General features: G+C 28.8%; 1 protein-coding gene across 2 annotated transcripts; it reads left to right on the top strand.

Annotated features, from left to right (window-relative positions):
• The first annotated feature begins 16703 nt into the window (after positions 1–16703).
• Positions 16704–26577, top strand: LOC132940284 (alpha-crystallin B chain). 2 transcript variants are annotated; one of them, XM_061007784.1, is made up of 4 exons: positions 16704–17182; positions 17449–17475; positions 22952–23153; positions 25716–26577. In XM_061007784.1, the coding sequence occupies exons 1-4, from the start codon at positions 16995–16997 to the stop codon at positions 25908–25910; spliced, it is 612 nt and encodes a 203-aa protein (XP_060863767.1). In that variant the 5' UTR covers positions 16704–16994; the 3' UTR covers positions 25911–26577. The 2 variants fall into 2 exon arrangements, with proteins under 2 accessions (XP_060863767.1, XP_060863768.1); XM_061007785.1 differs by lacking the exon at positions 17449–17475 and having other exon boundaries at positions 16738–17182.
• Positions 26578–26841: the final 264 nt, after the last annotated feature.

Here is a 26841-nt window from a genome sequence, read left to right on the forward strand (position 1 = left end):
TAATAATCGTCTAAAATCTGCTAGTTTTTTGTTTTGTTATGTTTAAATTATTATATATTATTATACTATATTATATTAAAATATTAAAATATTAATGCATGTATATAAATTGAATATAGTTAATAGTTATAAACGGACGAAGGTTAAAAATCAAATTAAATGCAATAATAATGTGTCACATTAACTGGTTGCGCCTGGTGGCTGGTATACTAATCCTAAAATAGTCGTCGTTTGGTTACCGGACAAATCCACACGCACCATATATGGTCTATGTAGGTAGAATTTTCACTCTCCGAGACCTCTTTGGCTTCTGACCGGTCGTTTCTTAAATAAATCCCTTGACTCATATTATTATAATAACGTGTATTTAATATTCTCAACCGCCGATCGTTTGTCGGACGTGTACTTAATTTATAAATTATCGTTACAGGCGTACAATACAATAATAACTGAATTACTTAATAAATTGGGTCTGTAGGTGGTTTCTTGCAAATTCTAAAGAACGCACTCGGTTCATTCAACACCACTGTCGATATCTCATTTACCTAATAGCAGATTTGGCAAATCGGACGGTGACTTTTGGAATGGAATCAACAACAAAAATAACTGTTCAATGTCGAGGTATAAACTAAAGTATTTAAAAACCAAAAGTTTTTCAAACTTTCTTGAACTCAAACATTAAAAAAATTCGCTGTCAACTATAATTACTGTATGGCTCATTTAAACGGAGAAATTATAAGAATAACAAACAATGCAGCATACTAAAACGATTCAATTAGTATCGTATCCTGCCAAACTATTTTTGTGTTTGAACTTGAACTAATATAATATACTTGTACCTATCATTATTTATGAATCAAAAACATAATAATACCTATTCTTATTGTATTAACTTCTTTATATTATATATTTACATGGTGTTTAAAATAATGTTGATACTGTTAGGTATACAAAATTCTATTAACAAAATTATATGTTGATACTTGATACTTATATACTACTATACAATGTATAGTATCATAATAGTATCATAATATAATCTATTAATATGTATTACATATTATGTAGATATATTCTTAATTTATTGAGAATTTTAAGTTGTTGTTTCCTGCTCTAGTGCTCTATGTAGATTCCTGCTGTATTATCAAATATAACTAATTTTTGTGATACAAAAAAAATATCTTCATTTATCTAACTATTAATCTTTACAACCATGTCATGATATCTAAACCTACCATGAAAAAATATAAATAACATCAATAAGATTCGTAAAATGATAAATTATGTATAGCTATCTGTTTTTGTATCATTATAAAAACATAATGTGAATTTGACTGGGTGTCCGTGTTTAATATGCGATTTAGTGTCAACACACATTCAACCACGTGCAGAAATGTTCAAATGTATACCTACCTACCTACCTACATGGATAAAATTCACTTATAACGATAATAATATAACATATCATAACTTAACTGTTGTAAAATTGTACACATATTAATTACAATTGTCAAGATAAATGTTATTAGATAGGTAATTACCAACTTACACATTGAGATAAATTTACTCACTTTTATAGTTTTATGTGTAAACTGTACAGCTAGGTTATACCTTTACATCGGTTATGACTAAAAGCACGAATTTTATGATTACTAGGTAAAAGTTTATTTGTGCTTTTGTACGCCTTAACAGTGTAGGGATAAGATCGGAAAATTCAATTTTATTTTTTGTTTATTTCAAACTTAAATGTTATTTAAAACCCATTGGACTTAAACTGGTAATAACTAGCTTTATTACAGGAAACAATTTTAAGCTCGTTATATTCAATTTTCAAAAGTATTAGGTATTTCTGTTTTAATAATAAAAATGATGAAGTTCTGCCGTATAATTATCAATTATGTTTATGGTATAATATTTTCTTAGATAATGGTAAATACTAAATGTCTACATTTATTGTAAACACGTATAATAGTAATTAGTAAAACATGAATTATGAAATATGTTTATAATATGTACCTACTTTGAAAAATAAATGCCTAAAATGAGCCATTTACAAACTGTGAGCTTCAAATTTCAAATTTGATTTTATGGTACCTTATTGAATAAAAGTTCCATTAATAATAAGTAATAACTTTGATTTCGCTACATCTGTGGTAATGAATGGTGATAGTCACTGAAACATTAAAATGTACATACGGTCGATAAATTGGAGCAAATTAACCACAGATATAATATGATACCGTTAAGTCCGCCACACTGAATCCAAAAAACCAAGGATAAAACAATGAAATAGATGAAACATGAGCCAAAACATAATTATTGCAAAACCTATACATTGTTTGCTATAATAATAGTATAAAATGTACAATTAATACGTATTAACATTATTATTGTTCATTTAAAACGTATTTGCATTTTTAATTTTGATTTCATATTTATACAATAACACAATGACGTATTCTGTTTTGTTCGTAAAAACTTTTCTGGCATGTTCCAAAATTTAAATAATTTGGGTTATTTGGGTTGGAAATTCGATAGTAGTGATAATTTAGGTGGTTTATTTTTGGAAGTTCCAGTAGTCATAACAATATTATGTATAAATAAATTAATATTGTTACCTTTAGATACTATACTATATAAACCCTTTTACTTTTATAGATAATAAGCAAATATATTTTTGCTACAAATTTGTGAGTCACACTTTTATACAATTTTTTATTCTTAAAACTGTAGGAACTAAAATAAATAAGTATATTACCTTTTGTTCATATAGGTATGGTCTGTATTTTGGGTTTATTAAAATACGCGTAGTAATAAGAAGTTCGTATGTCTAATCATTTTAAAATTCAGTTTTCATGTATTGTTAAAGCATAATAAATATTTGGAAAGTACATCATTTTTCCATTAGTTTTATTAATAAAATATAATACTGTAGTCTGTACAGGTAGGTATTTTATTTATTTCCATTTTAATCTTATCGGTATAGTCTAGGAGCTTCTGACAGTTTTACCTCACCCATTTTAGCTCCTTTGAAATGTTTATAGCTAATAGAATCGGTTCTGCTAAAGTGCTAAATACTATAGAAAAATCGGTGTCTTTAAAATAAACTGACTTTAGCGCCTCAGCCACCAACACCAAATGATAATTAAATTCTATCATAAAAAAATCGGCTGATGACAATTTAAATTCTAACATGTAGAAATCAATTATACATTTTAAAAACTAAACAATTTTATAGTTTTTTATACATTTTGTTTAAATTAATTAATTTTTTCCAATGGGAATATTACAGAAAACAATGAATATAAATTGAGTAAATTATATTAACTTGTTTATTTTAGATTGTGAGCGAAGCGATGAATGTATTGACTTTACAATGATGTATGTTTTTTATTTTTTTATTTTTGTGTCTGTCATCACATTTTAGGACAGTAAAAGTGGTTGGATTTTCTTCAACAGTAACTTTTCTGATAGGAAAGTGAATCTAGTTGGTACTTTGGGGGGTCAAAAGTAAAAAATTTCCTAGTAGTTTTCAAAAGCGACGTGCAAAACAAAAGAAAAATTAAGGAAAAACGGGAATTTTTACGCAAAATCTGTTTTCGAAAAAATCGATTTTGGTTTTTGGTGTAACTCTAAAACAAATGACCGTAGGGACATGACATTTTGACTGAATGTTTATAATTCCATTTCCTATACACCATAACATTTTCCAAATATTTTGACTTATTTTGAGCTGTTTACGGACATTGTCAATTTCCATTTTTTTTAGTTTTTTTTTCTATAAATATCAATAAAATATTATCTGTTGAGTAAAAAAGCTTGAAATTTTAATAGAAGGCTCCTAGGTTATTGTTTCAAAGGCAGATGAAAAAAATTTAAAATCCTTAATCACAGATTTTATTTAAAAGCATTTAAAGTTCAAATTTTGACAAAATACACTCGATATGTCATGTAACGATTTTCTAATTTTGTTGTAATTAAAAAAAATGAATGTTTATATTAGCATTTTCTATACACCGTAAAATGTTGAAAATATTTTGACTCTTTTTGAGCTGTTTACGGACATTGTCAGTTTTAAATTTTTTTAGTTTTTTTTTCTATAAATATCAATTAAGTTTTATTTGTTGGGTAAAAAAACGTGAAAATTTAATATAAGGCTCCTGATTTATCATTCTAATAGTAGTTAAAAAATATTAGGTTAAAATACATAGGCACAATTTTTTTTTATAAGCATTTAAAGTTCAAATTTTGACAACATTTATCAAATTTATAATTTATTAATTATTTTGTAGTTAAAAATGTATAAAATGTTTAACTTTTATGGCTAAGGGTTGAAAATTTAAATCAAGGCTCCACGTAAATAGGTTATATATAAATTACTTTATTCACAATAATATCATCAAATATACTTGGTAAAATAATAGGCTGACTGACCGTTTTCGCTCAGAATCGTTTTTCTTATACAATGATATTATATCATTGAATTCAAATTTAACACCATCCATTACAGTGTCCCACTTGTAACCTACTGTACAGCAGACCGACATCCACTTATCTGCCTTTTTTTAGCTTATATTCGTCCAAACTTACTCCTTAACAATTCTCTACGGCGCACAGTGTTCCAGAAAGTTGATATATGTGGACAAAATTTGAATTTTTATAATCAGTAATTGAAAATAAAATAAAATTTATTTTGTTGATAGTCATCAGTGACATCAGTGACTGATTACATAAAAAAGGTTTTTAAATCAGTACGCTTATTTCGTGCAATTCTATAATGTACTAAATATACTAATAAGTAATAGTCTGATACATAAGGTTTTTAATGACAATTTAATTTTTAAATTGTTTGAGCGTATAGTATCAGTATGGTTAGCGTTGTTCGTAAAATTAAGTTGGATCGGTTATTTTACTTTAATATCATATTGTATACACTAGTGGAAGGTACGAGTATATACATATGTATAATATAATATATATTATTTTTTTTTGTTAAGTTTTGCATGTACAATTTAAATGATATATATAGAAATATTTAAATATTTAAATATGTTAATAATATATTATTAATGGATACGGAAAAAAAGTAGTAGATAATAGAGGTTCTAAATTCGTGTTTTCCATTAACTTAACTTGTCCTCTAAACGATATTATATAATTTGGTTGTGGCATGTTGCGGCATAATACATAATAGCATATACCACCTATTATATTTAAAATAATATTATTTATATTTGTATGTACTTTCAAATTAGAGAATATAAGGCTCCTGATTTATCATTCTAATAGTAGTTAAAAAATATTAGGTTAAAATACATAGGCCGTGAAAAATAAAATTAAGGAAAAACGGGATTTTGGTTTTTGGTGCAATTTTTAAACAAATTAGCATAAGAACATGACATTTTGACTAAATGTTTATATTAGCATTTTCTATACACCATAATAATTTCCAAATATTTTGACTTATTTTGAGCTGTTAACGAACATTTTCAATTTCTATTTTTTTTCTATAATTATCAATAAATTTGTTTATGTTAGTTAAAAAAGGTTGAAAATGTAATAGAAGACTTCTAGTATACTGTTTCAAAGGCAAATCCAAAAAGTCCATAGTCAAAATGTTTTTATAAGCATTTAAAGTTCAAATATTGACAAAATACATAAAAAATTTTATTTTTAAATCTAAGATTTGAAAATGTAATACAAGATTCCTCATAAATTCGTCTACCTTTATCAACAACAAAAAAATGTCTACAAGAAAGTTTAATTAAATTTTTATGAGCGTTTGAAATACATATTTTTGCAACATTTGATATTCACTCGATTTCTCTTGTAACGATTTCCTTATTTTGTTGTAATTAAAAAACGAATGACTGTAGATACTTGAAAATGTCACGAAATGTTTATATTAGCCTTTTCTATACACCATTCAATTTTGAAAATAAATTTGACTCTTTTTGAGCTGTTTACGGACATTGTCAGTTTTCAATTTTTTTAGTTTTTTTTTCTATATATATCAATAAAATTGTATTTGTTTGGTAAAAAGCGTGAAAATATAATGCAAGGCTTCTGATATATTGTTACAATAGCAGTTAAAAAATATTAAAGATACGTAGTTTTTTTTTATAAGCATTTAAAGTTCGAATTTCGACAAAATTTATCAAATTTAAAATTTAATAATCATTTTGTAGTTCAAAATGTAGTATAAAATGTTCAACTCTTATAGCTAAGGATAGAAAACTTATAAGTTTCCACGTATGTAGGTTGTATATAAATTACTTTATTCACAATAATATCATCAAATATAATTAGTAATATCATACGCTGTCTGACTGTCTTCGTTCAGAATCGTTTTTTTTGTACATCATTTATTATATCATTGAACTAAAATTTAACACCATCCATTACACTTGCCCACTTGTAACCTACTGTACAACAGAGCGACATCCACTTACCCACCATTTTTATTTAAGATTTTACCGGTTACAACAACTAAGGTTACAATATTTTTATTTTACTACTTATTTATAGGTTATTCATCAATCATCATGAAAGTGTTGCCCATGAAAGTGTTTTTTTTTAATTTGTAGTTGGTTGATTTTATTACGGCTTATTGATTGTTTTTTGATTTTAGTTATGTTTGTCTGCCTAAGTAGAACCCTGTTTCAACATGCCACAACCAAATTATATAATATCGTTTAGAGGACAAGTTAAGTTAATGGAAAACACGAATTTAGAACCTCTATTATCTACTACTTTTTTTCCGTATCCATTAATAATATATTATTAACATATTTAAATATTTAAATATTTCTATATATATCATTTAAATTGTACATGCAAAACTTAACAAAAAAAAATAATATATATTATATTATACATATGTATATACTCGTACCTTCCACTAGTGTATACAATATGATATTAAAGTAAAATAACCGATCCAACTTAATTTTACGAACAACGCTAACCATACTGATACTATACGCTCAAACAATTTAAAAATTAAATTGTCATTAAAAACCTTATGTATCAGACTATTACTTATTAGTATATTTAGTACATTATAGAATTGCACGAAATAAGCGTACTGATTTAAAAACCTTTTTTATGTAATCAGTCACTGATGTCACTGATGACTATCAACAAAATAAATTTTATTTTATTTTCAATTACTGATTATAAAAATTCAAATTTTGTCCACATATATCAACTTTCTGGAACACTGTGCGCCGTAGAGAATTGTTAAGGAGTAAGTTTGGACGAATACAAGCTAAAAAAAGGCAGATAAGTGGATGTCGGTCTGCTGTACAGTAGGTTACAAGTGGGACACTGTAATGGATGGTGTTAAATTTGAATTCAATGATATAATATCATTGTATAAGAAAAACGATTCTGAGCGAAAACGGTCAGTCAGCCTATTATTTTACCAAGTATATTTGATGATATTATTGTGAATAAAGTAATTTATATATAACCTATTTACGTGGAGCCTTGATTTAAATTTTCAACCCTTAGCCATAAAAGTTAAACATTTTATACATTTTTAACTACAAAATAATTAATAAATTATAAATTTGATAAATGTTGTCAAAATTTGAACTTTAAATGCTTATAAAAAAAAATTGTGCCTATGTATTTTAACCTAATATTTTTTAACTACTATTAGAATGATAAATCAGGAGCCTTATATTAAATTTTCACGTTTTTTTACCCAACAAATAAAACTTAATTGATATTTATAGAAAAAAAAACTAAAAAAATTTAAAACTGACAATGTCCGTAAACAGCTCAAAAAGAGTCAAAATATTTTCAACATTTTACGGTGTATAGAAAATGCTAATATAAACATTCATTTTTTTTAATTACAACAAAATTAGAAAATCGTTACATGACATATCGAGTGTATTTTGTCAAAATTTGAACTTTAAATGCTTTTAAATAAAATCTGTGATTAAGGATTTTAAATTTTTTTCATCTGCCTTTGAAACAATAACCTAGGAGCCTTCTATTAAAATTTCAAGCTTTTTTACTCAACAGATAATATTTTATTGATATTTATAGAAAAAAAAAACTAAAAAAAATGGAAATTGACAATGTCCGTAAACAGCTCAAAATAAGTCAAAATATTTGGAAAATGTTATGGTGTATAGGAAATGGAATTATAAACATTCAGTCAAAATGTCATGTCCCTACGGTCATTTGTTTTAGAGTTACACCAAAAACCAAAATCGATTTTTTCGAAAACAGATTTTGCGTAAAAATTCCCGTTTTTCCTTAATTTTTCTTTTGTTTTGCACGTCGCTTTTGAAAACTACTAGGAAATTTTTTACTTTTGACCCCCCAAAGTACCAACTAGATTCACTTTCCTATCAGAAAAGTTACTGTTGAAGAAAATCCAACCACTTTTACTGTCCTAAAATGTGATGACAGACACAAAAATAAAAAAATAAAAAACATACATCATTGTAAAGTCAATACATTCATCGCTTCGCTCACAATCTAAAACGAAAATAAAAATATTATTAATTTTCAACAAAAACATCCTACTACTAGTAAGAGCCTGCAGCCTGCAGGTGTCGAAAATATAGACCAATCTGGTCGCCTCAACGAAGCAAAGCCTTTCTATTAATTATTATTATTATAATATTTATAATGAAGTAGTTACTGGCTTACTACCTATAACAATATAATAGGTAGATTTATATCACATAAATTGAACTTAATAAAACAAATTTCTGTTCAAGCAGTATTCACATGGCGATGACAAAGAAACGACACAACCAATACTATTCAAGGTTTTAAAATGAAATATAAAAAACCGGAAAAAATTGTCAACTATAACACTTGCAAATACCCGCCATGTATATTATTATTATAGATGAGTCTAGGACAACTTATATGTCATTGCCTCGTGCTACATAATAATCTGGTAGCACCTATAATAATTCCTATATAAGGGGTCGGGCAGGGCAATCGTGGAATGTTCATTAAATCTAACTCATCCGCTGTCTTATGAAATCCCACGTCAGACAAAAGTAACGGACTAAAAAGGACGGATCTATCGCATGCAAAAATGTGTACGGTGCCCGGTGGTGGTAAAAAAATAATATTATACTCGAGTGAAAATGTCGACAATAAACTACATTTCTTTAAAACATCAATCGACCCATGGAAAACTCCTCCACCTTCATCCAGGCACGAAGAAGTAGTCACCACAAGAACTCGGATTGGTCACTCCCGTCTAACACACCTGCATCTCATAACAAAAGAAGACAGCCCGACCTGCGAACTCTGTGACAAAGCACTGACAATCAAACACGTCACACTTGAATGCCCCAAGTTCATCAACTCTAGACAAATTCTCGGAAACCCATCAACAATGCAACAGGCACTTGGCGAAGAGAACACTAAAAACATATATAATTTTTTCAAAAACATAGGCTTAGCAAAATTAATTTAGAAAAATTACTAATAATTAAATAATGAAATGTTTAAATGTATATATATCCCACAAAATCCCTATATTGTTAAACGTAATGTATCCCCATAGTTGTAAGACCAATATTCACTTTATATTTTTTTGTAATTTTCACAGGCTAATAACCTCGGGAGTTGAAGCCTTATTTAAATAAAAAAAAAAAAAAAAAAACTACATTTCTGTACTCTTTAGATCATAATAATATAATACAATATTATACCATTACAAATTGTGCCTGTACGATGGTGGCGCCAAAAAATCGGTAATCGGAAAAAAAATCCTCGGATATAAAATCCCCAAAGCAAATACTTATCTATGGTTTAATCATACATCTTGAAATACTCATAACTCGCCTTAAAATTTAAATATGATTAGAAACCTATAATATTGCCTAGATAATAATCTTAGTTTTAAATTTTATAAGAAGACAATTCACTTTAATTTTCAAACTATAACGTGATCCGTTGTGCGTAAAATTTTTCGTTTTTTTTTAATAAGTATTTTTGTTTTAGATTCTGAGCGGAGCGATGAATGTATTCATTTTACAATAATGTGTGTTTTTTATTTTTGTATTTGAATCAGTACTCATAAAACTGTTGCGATTTTCTTCAACAGTAGGTATCTTGTTCGATAGGAAAGTGGATCTAGCATTCGGGAGGTCAACATTTAAAATTCCCACTAACTGACTAACACAAATACTGGTCGTTTATATTAGCATTTTCGATACACGGTATAGTTTTCAAAATATTTTGATTTATTTTGAACTGTTTACGGACATTTTCAGTTTCCAATATTTTAGTTTTTTTTTCTATGAATGTCAATAAAATTTTATTTTCTATGTAAATAAGCTTGCAAATTTAATATAAGACTCCTAATGTTGTTAGAACGACAGTTGAAAAATATTGAAAATACATGGTCACAATTTTTTTATAAGCATTTAAAGTTCGAATTTTAACTAAATGCGTAAAAATGACGACAATTATTTGAGCTAGAAATTCATAAAAATTGTCCTTTTTAAATCTAAGATTTTAAAATGTTATACAAGTTCCTTATAAGTTTGTCTACCCTTAACAAAATATATATCTATAAGAAAGTCAAATTAAATTAATTTTTTACAACATTGGATATATTCACTCGATAGGTATCTCAAGTACCGATTTTCAAAAACGAATAACTGTAGATATATGAACATTTCACTGAATGTTTGTATTTTCATTCTCTCTACGCCAACATTTTTTTGCTAAATGATAAATGATAAATGTAAATTGAAAACGTTCTCTACTGCAGTCACCGATTGTGTCTCACGGGCTTTCAATTATTATAAAGTTAAGTAAGCTTTAGTTAATTCCTATTTTTAAAAATTTGGTTTTTATGCCGTATACCCATTACCCATGTCCGTTATCACTTATCTATATTTAAGACAGTGGTGGATCCAGGGGGAATCCCCCCCCCCCAATCACCGTAGTTTCCCTTTGTTTTACACTGTGTTTAGCCAATTGTGTAGCAAATGTATGTACTTTTGTACTTTTGCCTCCTCCATGCTCCCCCCAAAATTAAGCCCTGGATTTAATAACTGCTAGCTTATCCAAAATATAACATCTTGAATGTTGAAAGTGGATAACAGTTTCGTAACAGTGTATAGGTATACACGGATAAAGCGAAACGTCAATATATATAAGAAAGCTCGTACATCTAAACTTTGTTTTTGCTCTACAGTATAATTTAGAAAAAGATGACTCGGCATGCCTATTTTTGATAGTTCGCCAACGCGATCTGACAACGACTACGCACTTATACAATATGTCGCTTGTGATTAAAATATCCATAATATTACAGGCGTCGGTATAATGGTATCTAATAGATATTTAACATATTAATATAATATGCGTTCGTCTTACAGAAATACTTATAGTCGTGACCGGAAACGTGTTAAAATCGAGACCTCCTCAAACAACACCCTCCCCCCACCATAAATCAATGAGTTGTGCCAGTTGTGATGATAATATAATATTATGTGTACACCGTGATGATCGGAGTTGCGATCTTTCGAGGGCGGTGACTTTTTTCTTCAGCAAGGGTATAATCTTATGGCGTCGATTTGGGCTATATTATATTTTATTTTTCCCGCAACGCTGCTCGAAAAATCGAAAACAACTCGCGACGGGCGCCACAGCAGGGTCTTACGTAAAGTTTGTGTACATTTATATATGATAATATTATATAGATACGGTGGTCTATAATATGTTATACGTGGTCGTTAAACACGCAGTGACGTCACGGAAGTGTTGGCCGGGCATAATAATATATGGTATGAGTCACCGACGACGCCCGTCCGTCGGAGACTCGTTTTTCGCGTCCTGCGTGGTCGCCGCCCCATTCTATTTTACATTACTGTTATGTTATGTCACCGCCATCGTCACGACTCACGATCGTACAAACATTTCTATAAACGGAAGATGGTGCCGGAACACAATCGACAGAAAACATAAACAAGGTGATAGCAGGCACGCGCAGCGTATCGCGAGAGATTTATCGACACTTTTGGACGGTAGGCGGAAAAAAATCCCAGAAAAAAAACCTAACCGAAAAATGCCCAGAAATATAAATATAAATGTGAACAGACATTGTATACTTTACTCCTAATTATTAATTACTATGTACCTATAACAAAATATAATTTTATATTATAATGAAAATAATAATAATTGTATAAAATGTAGATTGTAAATCAAATAAAAATATAAATATGAACACAATATTATGTATACGTCATGATTTATTGTGTTATAAGTTATGACTTATGAGTTATGAGTAATAAAATATCAGTCAAAGGTATATATACACACTACAATAAGTTTAAGTCAAAAAACATAAGCCTTAGGTATATGCATACTAAAATGAATACAAAAATTATAAAACAGGAGGTATCTCAACAACCAAAAATGGAGTACTATATTATGGAGTGTCAATATTACCCAGTTATTGATAAATTTTAACATTTTGACTGGTTACATACTGTTTATATAAATATAATATTAACTAAGCTTTTTTTTTCTTGGCGTGTTTATTTTTTGGGTTTTTTTTCTGGTCTTTTTTCCTTGGGCTTTTTTTCCGCCTACCACTTTTTATACTACCTACCCGTTTATTAATCGCGATAACGATATCGTGTTTTCAAATTTTAAATTTTAAACAAAATCTGAGGTAAAGGCTATAATAAATACGGAAGCGCTAAAAACCTGAAATTTTGAAAACAGGACTTTAAACCATGTAGGACAGTAAAAATCTGAACTGGAAAAATATGTACAGTAAAGGTTTGGAATACCAATATTTGAAATCGGTAATTTCTGCAGCAGGTTCAATATCACAGGTCATCATAAATATTGAGTTGTGCAATGGATCCATGGCCCAGGTATATATATCCCTCCCACAAATAGAATACCTATAACGCTATTAATATCACTACCGTAGCATTTATAGCTGCACTGCGGATATCAACTGCATATTATACTCCTTTATATCAACACCCTCGCGCGATAATCGACTCGTCACTGATGCAGCTGACGCATCACGCCACCGCAATGTGGCAGTGGCAGCAGCAGCGTGGTCGTCACCTGCCTCATAAGGATCAGTGGGCGAAGCCATTTATAAAATCATCCCCTATCCAGGACTTTATAATATTATAAAATAATGCATTGTATATTATGCAGTGCGTACTCAGAATTGAAAATGTATCTAATTGTTTGGCAGTATACCTAAATATTATAATACACGGACCGATTCTTTAAGAATCATTATAAAGTTACAAATACTCATTTTTTTGGTAAATATTATTTTTGATAATTTAAAATCATTTGAAAAAAACATTTTTGAAATAAATTATATTTGTTGCCTTTAAGTTAATATGAGCGGAGTAGTGGACCTAGATTTTGCAGGGTAGGTGGTCCAGTGTTCCTAACCTAGCCTAATACCTAACCAGTATTCTGTTTTTTTTGGTAACTATATTATACTTCAAATTATCTTTCACAATTGTAATTAAATTGCTCTTATGTCCTTTTTATATTTATTTACATTACTTTCAAGTTAAAAAAGTAACTTCATTATCTACTAATAAAGTATCTCTTTGCCAATTCATTTACCGGTACCGCTCATCTAAACTGTAAAATGTCAATGCTCATAAGTTATAATCAACTACCTAGGTACTTATTCGAGATTCAATTGTTATATAATAAAATACCAGGAAAATCGTAATTTTTGGAATAATAAGCTAAAAACGTATAGGTATACTTATAGTATTTCTAAAAACGTTGATAGGCTAACCTACAATACCTACTTTTCGAGACAATGAGCATGTTTACTAATAAAATAATCACCCTTACCTATATTATATTATGCTGCAGTGTATAAGCCGTTACGGACATCGAATGAGGGCTGTTTCGAAAAATTAACGATCGTATAGAGTATAGACTATAATTTAGGTAATATGTATTATTATAGGTATCATGTTTGGAGTATTTATAGTTTATTGGTACAATGATGCGGCGCAGTTTGTCCCCCCGAAATAGTTGATTAATATTTCGAACCTTCATGACGTAACTCCGGCTGCACTCCACATTTAAAAAGTTATGTTCACACAGTTCATTATTTATATGATTAAAAATTGGACGTATTTTGAACGTGTCAGTGTCAGAGTTCAACATTAAATCAACTAACACATCTCAATTAACTTAAGTACAGACTTTAGTTGCATTCTTTAAAGTATTATATTGCTCCTTTTGCATTTATACAGTGAACAGCTTGCATACAGCATTGTGATTTCCGGGCAACAGATTTGTGTGGTGTGCCAACATGAATTATCAAAAGTTAACTATTAATCCATTAAATTTAAATTAAACTAGGCACTCTCATAATAAATATCTGTAAAATTAATAATAGAAACAAAAGAAACTTGTTAGGTACGTTAAAATAGTAATACTTAACCTTAACTTAGTGACTATCGTTAACACATAATATATTAATATCCTTGAACTAATATATTATTATGATGTGCAGTGTGCACTTTACGATAAATTTAATTTTAAACTGTGCCAAAACTCAGATCCAAATACTTTCGATTGAATGAAAAAAATAAGTAGAACCTATTATTACTAAATAAAGTACACATATACATTTTTGGGTGTTAGTGAATGTATGTACTTATTTTAAAATAATTTGTTAATTTAGTTCAATTTTTTAACCTTTATTGGGCAAAATTGAATTACTTCTAAATTCTAATTATCATGATTTTATTTCAATTTTAAAATCACATTTTCGAACAAAAACGTTATGATATTAAAGCCTAAAGGTTCCTAAAGCTCTATTATAAAGAATATAATACTATAGTATACACCTATTGCCGCAAAGCTGGGCAAGTTAATGATTTTGTTTAACTCAGTTAAGTTAAGTTAATATGCACCAATAACAAAAAGTTAAAAGTTAATTTAATTATAGGTTAACTCAGTTAAGTTAAAAGTCAATACACACTTTTTGTTAACTTTTTATTAAGTTAAAAAAAAGTTAATTTGTTTATACAACGCTAGCGTGCTTAATTTTTTTCCAACCCAAAACTAAATTATAGGATATAGTGTTCATACATCATACAGTATTTCCATATAAGTTAGATTCAAATGATATACATTTTTAACTTTAAACAATTTACGATACATATTTTTTGACATGAAAACGAATTAGACTGAAATAGTGAAATATTTTAAGATTAAAAACAAAATAAATTAACTTAACTTAACTTACTTTTTAAAATGAAAAATTAACTCGTTAATTTCACGTTAATTAAGAAAGAAATGTAGTAAGTTAAGTTAACAGGTACCTAACAGTTAAGTTGATGAAAAGCCAAAAGTAACTAGTTAAGTTAAAAAGTTTAAATTAAATTAACTTTTTAACTTAACTTTAATTTTTTTACTCGTTAATGCCCAGCTTAACTTCCATGGTTCCATGATACGAACTACGAAGTCTTATAGTACCTATATTGTTATAACAAAACAAATTGTGATTTTCATCATTAATAATTTTTTTTTTAAATATCTAATAAATATACTTCTGTAATTTATCAGCTTTGCATATCAAGAATACAATAGGTACTAATATTATTAAACTGTTTTGATAAATCAATCCATAATAAGAATAAATAGGTAATAGCATGTAAGTTGTTTATAATAATTTTTGTCTTCTAAAAGAACGAAGTGAAATAATAGTTTATTATAGTTAAAATTATTCACAATATTGCAGTGTGATGAATATTAGGTAAAAATAGATTAAACACATCTGACGTCATACAATAATTTTAGATAAACAAATATGTAGGTAGATAATGCAGACTTATACACAATACTCAATACTCTTCAGAGAAAGGAGCTGGATTTTGCTAATTAAAATATTACTTCTAAACAGAATTTTGGATATGATTGAGAAATATATTTTTACAGTAAAAATTAAAAGTATTGCATACCTATTTTGTATCAATTTTTGATGTATTAAATATAAAATGTAATATACACTAATCTTGGATTACGAAAAAAACATATTAAGTTCAACATGATAAATAAATAAATTTATTATTTTCAGAAAAATATGAAGGGTCTTTATATCTGGTCTTATAGCTTATAGGTATTTTTGCAGTTTATATCTTCGAAGTTGACAAATCGTGCTTCGTAATCTGCTACCACGCAAATATTGAATTTTAATCGGAAATTGCAATAGGTAGGTATGTGTTATGGTTACCAGAGTGCTTACACACCATGGTTACGCCAGGTATGGTGTCCCGCACCACGGTAGCAGTATAATATTGTATCGTTATCGAACGGTTGAATAAAATAAAAATATCAGACGATATAGTAACCTACCTGTATAAATTATTTTACTCGACAGTCTATTATTGAAATGTATAATAATAATAATAATAGTTTTGGAAATTTCTAGAACTTATTTCTCGGCCCGGCCTGCACCCACGCACTGCAGAGACGAAACGCGCACGCGTTTTACCGGTGGTTTCGTAAGTACAAAAGATACACACACACAAAATAATAATAATAATAATAATAACAGTGGTATTGAAACGAAACGAGAAAAAACAGAAAGGGAACGTTTCGTATAATACGTTATAAACGTTTCGTTACACGTATATTATAATATACGTTTAGTTATTCTCATCGCCTACGCTGTGTGCGCGTGCGCGCTAGACCAGCATCCGCGTGAAAATGGTGGGTGTTCGATTTTCCACTCATATAGACCGAGTGCGGACCCGCTGGCGTCAGTCATACCCCGAGTGTGTTTGTTGCGTGTCCACAACAGCCGATTTTCACTTTTCAGCGGAATACAAGCCGTAAACCACTTCTATATCACATCGCATAATAAATCGCGTGTAGAGTAATATAAAATCGCATATTATTACTGTCGCATATTTACCCCTTCAAATATTCTCGTCCGTTATCGATTTTTTTTCTTTGTACACGCTAAAATATAAATGGCACACAACACTGGCGTCAAACGAGACATCCCTATCAAATTGGGCGACTTCAGCGTGATCGACTCGGAGTTCAGTAACATCCGCGAGCGTTTCGACGCTGAAATGCGAAAAATGGAAGACGAGATGACCAAGTTCCGTTCCGAACTCATGAACAAAGAGTCCAACTTTTTCAAGACTACGTCCAAGTTAGTATATGAAAATAATATGACGTAATATTATCAATCTAACCGTTATTATAGGTATTATTTTTTTCGTATTTTCGAACACGTTCTTGTTGCATAATAGGTGTGTGATTTATCATCGAATTCGACGTAGGTATTTTTACAATATCTGTGCTACACACGCATTTATTATTATCTTAACGGTATTTAAAACAAAAATGTACTACCTATATTATAATATTATCTAATAAATAATTGTTGTTTTTTTTGTCAATCGATATTTTAAAAAGGACATCACATGTGGAAGAAAAGTCCTTGTAAGTACAATAAGAAAATAATTTTTGAAATTGGCATGCCAATTTTGCATTTGTTTCTCATAGCACGTTAGCAGATTAGCACCTTAAAGGGTTTAGAATGTTTAGATCATAATTCATAGTGTCTGTATAATACACATTTTTTTATATACTTTCTATATTAATTTGCATAATACCGTTTATTAAGAGCACTGGTAATCAATAAAATAGGATTATACATAATAATGAAATATACCTTATACCTACCTAAATTAGAATTTAAAATACTATATAGTATAATTATTTTCAATATTAAGTACTCAATTAATAGTTTATAATAGTGGTCTCTGTGGATACCTGTAAAAATATTAATTATTAGTCAAAATATATAGGCAGGTCCTATTGATATGATTACTCTGTTTTGGAAGTGGAATTAGTAAATATCAATACTTCATTGCTTTAAAGGAATTTTTAATTATGTAATTAATGTAAAAAAAAAACATTAATTCGAGTAGGTATTTAAAACAAATTTACATAAAAGCCAATAGGTATGTATATGAAGAAATACTTCAAAGTCGTGTTTAGTATATGACCTCCTACATGTTCAAGTAATTCGAATAATAATTGTCCTCAAATAGTTTACGATTACGACTTGACTGGTAAAACAGTGCCTATCGATATAATATTATACCTATATAATACGTATGTATTATTATAGCTTATGATTAATTTAATGGTCGTGTTTATGCATAAAATATTAATAATAATAATAATACGTAGGTAGGTAGGTAGGTAGATGGATATAGAACCTGTACGAACGACGATGACTGTCTAGACTCACACAATAAATTATCGTGTGATGTTTATCCATCTCAAATATCGGAATGAAATTTAAAATACGACTGCCGTGTCCGTATGGGAACGTAATGCATCTATTATGCGTACCTCGATGGCGGGCGTACATAGGTACCTTTTATAGTTTTATATAGGTAGGCACTCACATGGGTATATTATCATATTTTATTATATCGAGCAAAACCTATAGTAGGTATTATTATAATATCGTTATTATAAAGTTACGGTTTGGGGAAGAGTGCGGGTTTATACAAAACGGTTCGTGAATCATCTGCGGGTTGACATTGATTGCGTTCGTTCTGCACGGTTTAGCAAACAACAATGGAGGTCGTGATGGGAATCACGTTAGATTATTGCACCACAACACAATTGGCAATAATTGCAGTCGGACTGCATTTTACGTCTGATGTGTGTATTATTATTTTATTATTATTATTATTATGTTTATTATTTTATTCCCCGCTTACGGTAACGCACACCGCGGTGTTCACAGATCAAATGGCACAATACACCTATAAGGAAGCTTAAGTTTGCGATTTCCTGACTCACGTTCACTAAATATTATATTATACAGCACTCACCCGGTGAAATTCTTACAAAAATCAGTCTGGTCAGATTTGAGGTTTGTCAAAAACAAGTTTAAAAAAAACAAGTTGATAGACCTATCACTTTTTGGTGGGTTTTTAAGTATTTAAAATGTTTTTGCATAATGACAACCTAATTTTTTTTATCAATGCTTAAAATACTTTTTAAAAAACGATGGAGAAGCACCTGAGACCTCGAGTGCTGCTGGAAACATTTTTTTCTAGTATAATATATTTTAATTAATAATCGATTATCCACTCGTTTCCAGTGATTTAGTTTCTTTTTTCACATTGTATTATGAATTATGATGTACCTATGGGCTATAATACCTAGGTTGCTAGGTTGTAGGTACATTTGAGTATGATGCGCATATCATAGGTTTTTGGTTTACTCGACTCAGATTAGATAAATATTTTGTCCGACGTGTGCACAATCACATAATATATATATTTTAATTTTTAGTATATAAATATACGTTTATGAGGCGGTGCAGGCTATTATTGGATGTAGTAGAAATTATAACACTTGACGGCCGCGTCGCAGAAATACTCATATACACTATAATATTAACTTACTGCCACACTGCAACAAAATATTATATAGGTCTACAATAGTTATAGTTTATTGCATCGTGGTCACGGGACCGCGCCTACACGATAGCATCATAATATCATATGAATGTATAGTATGATATTGATATAAATAAATATATATATATATATAGTATAGCGTGTTAAGTTTCAAACCTCCGTCGTATCTGATCGTATCGGAATATTTCTTTTAAATTAATTTCCGTATCCGACGTTCGTGCTGAGGATTGTGGCAGAAATAACACGTTTTAATTGCACAGTTATGGGCTTATGGCGTGTATTGTAAGAGCCCCAGGGGAAATTGATTTTAATGTTTCCTTTATTTTAACACGGTTTTAACAAATAAAAACCTGTTCGAAAAAAAAATATTTGAAACAACGGGATTTTACATGACAGCCCTATACGTATATTATAATATTATAATAAAAACGAACATTTTCTCGAGCGTACAAGTTCGCCTAAAAATAGAACTATGATCACTGTGAAACGGTGTGGATTTTTGAAATGTCAACTGTTATTTTTTTTTTATTGTTAGCTGGTTGTCTATTGTGCGTCTCACAAAATAATGTCTATAAATTCTTTTGGATTTAATTCTGTAAAACACCTTTTCGTGATATTTAAGTTGGTTCTAAACCAAGACCCAATTAGAAAATCGTAATATTGTACACGAAGTACATGTTATATTATACTGCCACGATTTAAAAAAAATATAAATGTCAAAAAAAAAATAAAAGTACGATAAATATTAAAAGTATATTATAAGTAGGTACAGTGTACATATTAAAACGAGATTGCAATACTTCATTAATCATATTAATTAAACATGTTTACATTTTAAACAGCATTGTGTTTTTTTGCACTGTTTAGACTCATATTGGTTACATGTTTTTTTTTCAAGGTAATAGTAATTTTTTTGACAGTATAACATAATACTAATGTACATTCCACCTCACAGCTCATACACTCAAAACATATGTGTTGTTCCATACCTACGTACTAGTTACGACCTAACTATTCAAATTACACTGATGTTTATACTCTAAGTTTTATCACTCAAGTAAAATTATACTGTTTTATCGTATACAAATTATTGTAGGCACCTATGTCCTATTTTACTATCAATATTATATTTTATAAATTATAATATATTTCGCATAATTATATTAATTTATTACACTGTAATCATTTGTTTGCTTTTCAGTGATTTAATTATATTTTGTATGTATTTTTTTAATTAATTGCTCAGCGTTATTTAATTTAAAACAACCTATTAATATTTATGCTATTTTTAATTTTTACAAGCAAAAATATACTCCATGTTATTACCCTCTTTTTTGAACGCAAAGGTTTTTATCACCTTCTAAAAGGTCACTTTTAGTCAATTTTTTTTTATCAAGTTATTGTTTCAAGCATATACTCCTTAGTATTATAATAAGTATAATAGAAGCCGTATAAATATACAACTATTTGACCTCGTTGTTCATCCGTAACACCAAATTGAAAAATAAAAATATTTTTGAGTGGGCACATTTAAATTAACAGTTGAATGGCAACTGATCGAAAAGAGCTAGTTTCCTTCCAACCCACGGTTGCTCTAAAACAATATAGGTTATAATAATATGATCTATAGTCTCAATGAGTTATAAACCAATATTATTTTCAAAATACATTTTAGATTCTGAGCGGAGTGAATTTTTTTGTGTCTGTAATCACCGTTTGGGGCAGTAACACTGCTTCGATTTTCTTCAACAGTATCTTGTTCGATGGGAAAGTGAATCTAGTTGGTGCATTCGGGGGTCAAAATTTGAAATTTTCTAGTTTTCAAAAGCGCAGGGTAAAACAAGACAAAAATTAGGGGAAAACGGTAATTTTTTGACAAAATAGATTTTGGTTTTTGGAGTAACACTCTAAAACAAATATTCATAGATAAATGAAATTTTCACTGAATGTTCATATTAGCATTTTCTATGCACAATAAAATTTTCAAATTTGTTTTTAGCGGCTTATGGACATTTTCAATTTTTAATTTTTATTAGTTTTTTTTCTATAACTGTCGATAAAATTTTATTTGTTGGGTAAAATTGAGTGAAAATATAATATAAGGCTTCTAATATATTGTTATTATAGTAATTAAAATTATTAAAAATAAATATGCACAATTTTTTTTTATAAACATTTAAGGTTCGATTTTTGACATTAAATTTATCAAATTTAAAATCCAATAATAATTTTGTGGTTAAAATTTATAAAATGTTTGACTTTTATAATTAAGGATTGAAAATTTAAACAGGGTTCCACGTAAATATGTTATACATAAATTATACTTTATTCACAATTATATCATAAAATATACTTAGTAATATCATTGACTGACCATCTTCGCTCAGAATCGTTTTTCTTTGCAATAATATAATTATTATTATTGAATTTAAATTTAACACAATCCATTACAGTGACCCACTTGTAACCTGTTGTACGGCAGAAAGACACCTACTTGCCCACCTTTTTATATTAGTTAATAAACTAAAAGGATCAATTTATACTCCCTCGTGTTTGAGCTAGAATTACATAACATTATATAGGTAATATGTGGGTATAATGTATTAATGGATATATCTGCAGGAAATTAAAAATCTTAATTTATGAGTCAGTAGGTATGTAATATTTTTCTGTAATCAGAACTGAAACTACCTTTACTGTTTTTGCTGATTTATACAAAATCGATATTCCATTAGTTATACGGGAATTCGAGTTTTATAGCAACAGATATATTCGTTGATTTAAATTCTAGAACCGCAATGGTTATCTTATGTATAAGATAGATATTAGGATGTTTAATAGTAACTAGTAAGGGTAGGTAAGTAGTTGGCATTGTTGGCTAGTAACTTAATTTGTAAAACAAATCAACATTAATAATTATGAAAATTCCAAACTCATTAACCTGAATAGCTTAGTAGAAAAAATATGTTAGTAACCTTTTTATAGGTAAAACGATGAATGAATGTTATTGTACATAGTTGATTAATAACACGAGAGAATAAAAAATACATACAACCGAATCACAGGAACGCATAAATACAAAATTACATTGAGAATAAAATGTTTGTCATGATTCATGAATCATGATTAATGGTTACCAGCCGTATTATTTTACAAGGATTTTATTCGAGCTATAATTTGTTTGTATTATATACATGTTTTTTTCTGATTTCATATCTAATAATAAATATAGTTCAAATCTCGAATTTTTTTGTCAGGAATGTCAACATGGTTAAAATCTTTTTAAGAATACCTAATTATTATCGCACTCAACAAGTTTCTGAAAAATATCTTATGCACGTTGTATATTTATGACACTTAAGCATTTGTTTATCATTATTATTATTTTTTTTATATGCATGTGGTTTAAAAAAAAAACAGGATATTGCTTAGATTTTTTTTTTAATTTAAATTTTGTGGATTGTTACCAGCTCTCAGAACACCATCTCGTCGAACCACAGCGATTTGCCAGCAAGCCGACTAACCGGGGCTACGCCTAGCGGTTGGGTCGAAAGCATCAACTCGCCGCTGATTCAAGAAGACGGCGACAACAAAATGTTGAAACTCAGATTCGACGTCAGTCAATACGAACCCGAGGAAATCGTCGTCAAGACGGTCGACAACAAACTATTGGTATGTGTCAATATAATATCGTTCACGTGACCTACCTACCTACCTGCGCCTGTGCGTTCTGCCGCGCACAGTAAAATAATATTATGCTGTAACATGAAGAATAATATTATTATCATTACTATACCGTAGTAGGTACCTACTGTATAAGTGTAACAAACGAAATTTCGAGATAGGTACGATATAGCACATATAAGACAATCGCACCGGATGCGACGTACGCTTAAAATACACATCGCGGGTGTTCTGTAAGCTTCCAGCGCGACGTGTAACGAGATGATTTCGAAACCGGTTGTATTAAAATTATACACTCGGTGGGTATTATAACTATTAGTGTTCCTCTGCTGCACCGTATAGACGTATAGAATGTACCGGCATCCTTTGCAACTATATTCCATACTATAGTGGATCGCTTCAAGTAGATGGACCGACACTTTTAAAGCAGGAAACGAATTTGTAATAAAATAGCTCACGACTTTAATTTCTACTTTATACAGTATACACCTGTAGTAATAATGGCGTAAAGCGCTTAAGTGCCATATTATATTATACTAATATAAATGCAGTGCCGTTATACCTAAACACATAGGTAGGTATAATTGTTTAAATCAGCCACGGATGATTTGTCACGACCTTCACACATTTAATGTCATGTGGACGTCGGCGGCCTCGACGGTTTTTTTAAAATTGTATTTCATACCTATAAAGCTTCGAAAAAAATTGATTATTCATAATATTATATACGTTTACCTATGTTTTAATAACTATTGTTATACAATATATGCCTCACATATGATATTAAAAAAATATTTAGGACACCTTGTGAATCTAATAACAAATTTGTTACACCGATGCGGAGATATTGGATTTTGAGAATTCATCATTTTTTTTTTTAGTTTCCAATATAGCTAGCGTAATGTACCTATAGGTATCTTTAAGTACATATTTTACTATATTTACATAATATTATAAAGTCCACCTGTTTTTTCTCCCACAGTAGAGGGAGTGCCCGTTTATTTAGACGAACAAAAAATAAACAACCACACACTCACGCACACATGGCACAAACATACTTGAAAACGACCCACGCCTTAATCGACCTTGTCTACACCCGATAAACTCCATAAATGGTTAGAAGCCTTCGAACGAATAATGATCTCGTGTGCAAGATGCAAGTACCTATTACCTACATATTGCATTCGTATATAATATTATAATATAATATATTATACTATATTAGACTCCATTTCTCCGTTACATTCCGACACGAATATAATATTATGACATAAGTATAATATAAAAATGTAGAAAAAACCGTAATACATAATATTCCACGATTATTATAAGGGATGACAATACCGTATAATGTACGTGCGTTATTACATTATTAAATAATGAGTGATTCGATTTGTATGATTTTCTAATATTTCTTTCTATATTTCGTTATGTACCTACATACAGGTACGCAGTTAAACTCCGTATTACCTATATAAGAACAATTCACGTTAAAGCTATCACATATTTTGATGTAACTTATTAACGGTGAACATATTATTAAATAACTATGATATCTTCAATATCTATAAATTAGTTACTGTTTAACTTTCTTGTTTATGCTGTTTTACCTTAATTTATAAATATTATCTGTATTGAATTAGGTAATATATTTCATATTGTATTTTTGAATAATTTGGTATGTAATTTAAACAACTGTATGTTCAGTCGTAAATAAACATAAAATGGAAATAATAAAATATAGGCATCTTGTATATCTACATTATAGTTAGTCCGTACACTGCAAAATAAATAATTCTACTATTAGGTAGGTATCTAATTTGATTAATTGAAATATGTTTCTTAGCCTAGCTTAGAAATCAACAGATCAATATAGTAATATTGTATTGTAAAATACATAAATCGAGGAGTGTACAATAAATGTATGTTAAGTTTTTATTATTTAATTCATAAAAGAATTTACTACTGTGAGCAATGCATTGTTAACATATTACGCTCTAATGATTTGAAAGAAAAGTCACTGAACCAATTTAACTCAATCTCCATAATATATTTAATGGTCTGATTTCGAAAAATGTATAGGTACTTTTAACACATTATTTCGATTAGAAATATTATACAATATCATTCAGTACAATGGATTTTGAACAACCTATTTAAATTTAAATTGTTTATATTATACAATATGTATAAGATATTTTATTTTATTTAATAATGACGTGTCGAACATCTAAAGGTAACAACTAACATGCATAATTAAACTAAACCAAATATGGCCAAATAGCAAAGGAAATCTAGACTATGAAGTTCTCTCATTTATAAAACAAATTATACTTAATCTACCCGTGTTCCGTAATATTAATATATTATATTATTATAAATTATGTAACAACTATATAGGTGTATGTTGTATGTACTACTATTAAAGATTATTAAAGTGCTGTTCTATAATATTTTATAATAGTCATTATAACATAATATTATGGGGCATACCTATTACCTATAATATTTGTGATTATTTGTCTGATGATTTGTTTTCTATCTGTTAAGGTACACGCCAAGCATGAAGAAAAATCAGATTCTAAATCCGTGTACAGGGAATACAACCGGGAATTCTTACTTCCGAAAGGCACCAATCCGGAAGCTATCAAATCATCTCTTAGCAAAGACGGCGTGTTGACTGTCGAAGCACCATTGCCTGCCTTAGGAGGGCCTGATAAATTGATTCCAATCTCGCATCATTAAATTTTTTCCACCTAGTGAACCACTTTTAGAATGCATAATCATTTTAATTTTAATTTTAATATCTTAATTTATAATTAATTAATTTTCAAAAAAAATATGTTGTTTTTAATTCCCTTCAGTAGGTAAGTCATTATAATATCTTTTTTTCCATTGTTAAAAAATCATTCAATATAATAATATAATAAATATATTTATAATATGTATATGTTATTTATGTAAACAGCATTAAAATGTCAGCATAGAATTATTATTATACCTACGCATATATTATGATACTATAAAGCTTTATACAACGCGATCACGTTGTACACCTTAATATCATGCAGAAACATAATTTACGTTAGTTCCTACAATATTGTTTCTGTAATCACTGAGTGAAGACCGAATATATTTTTATACACATAATATAATATATTTAGGTACACAAATGTATGTTATATAATAATATATTGTATTATATTTTCAAAATTATGATGAAAAGAAGAAAAAATAGGTGCAATTAATTGGCTAATGTTCATTAACATATTATATATATAATATATACATATATATATATTCCGTGCGATTGTTAAAACGAAGAAAAATTGTATTTTAATCATTATTACTATTACATTTTTATTGTTATAATTATCTATACTAATATAAATTATTTGCCTTTTTTCATGAAGTGTTTGATTTTTTTTTTCTTGATTATTTAAATAAAAATGTCAAAATGCTTTCGTGACAGGAAGCACACCAAATGGTCTAAAATTATCACCAAATGCCGCTGGAACACATTTAGAACTGCTGCTGCCGTCTCGGGTCGTGATCGTTTTTTTGGACCGAGTTCAACGCCCAATCTAGATAGTAGTAACATAACTATTTTACGAGTGCACAAAGCACTAAAATAGAATATTTCTTAAGTGCTCCAAAAACACTATACTTAATACCT

This window comes from Metopolophium dirhodum, chromosome 3 (assembly GCF_019925205.1).
Source record: "Metopolophium dirhodum isolate CAU chromosome 3, ASM1992520v1, whole genome shotgun sequence".
Lineage (NCBI taxonomy): Eukaryota > Metazoa > Arthropoda > Insecta > Hemiptera > Aphididae > Metopolophium > Metopolophium dirhodum.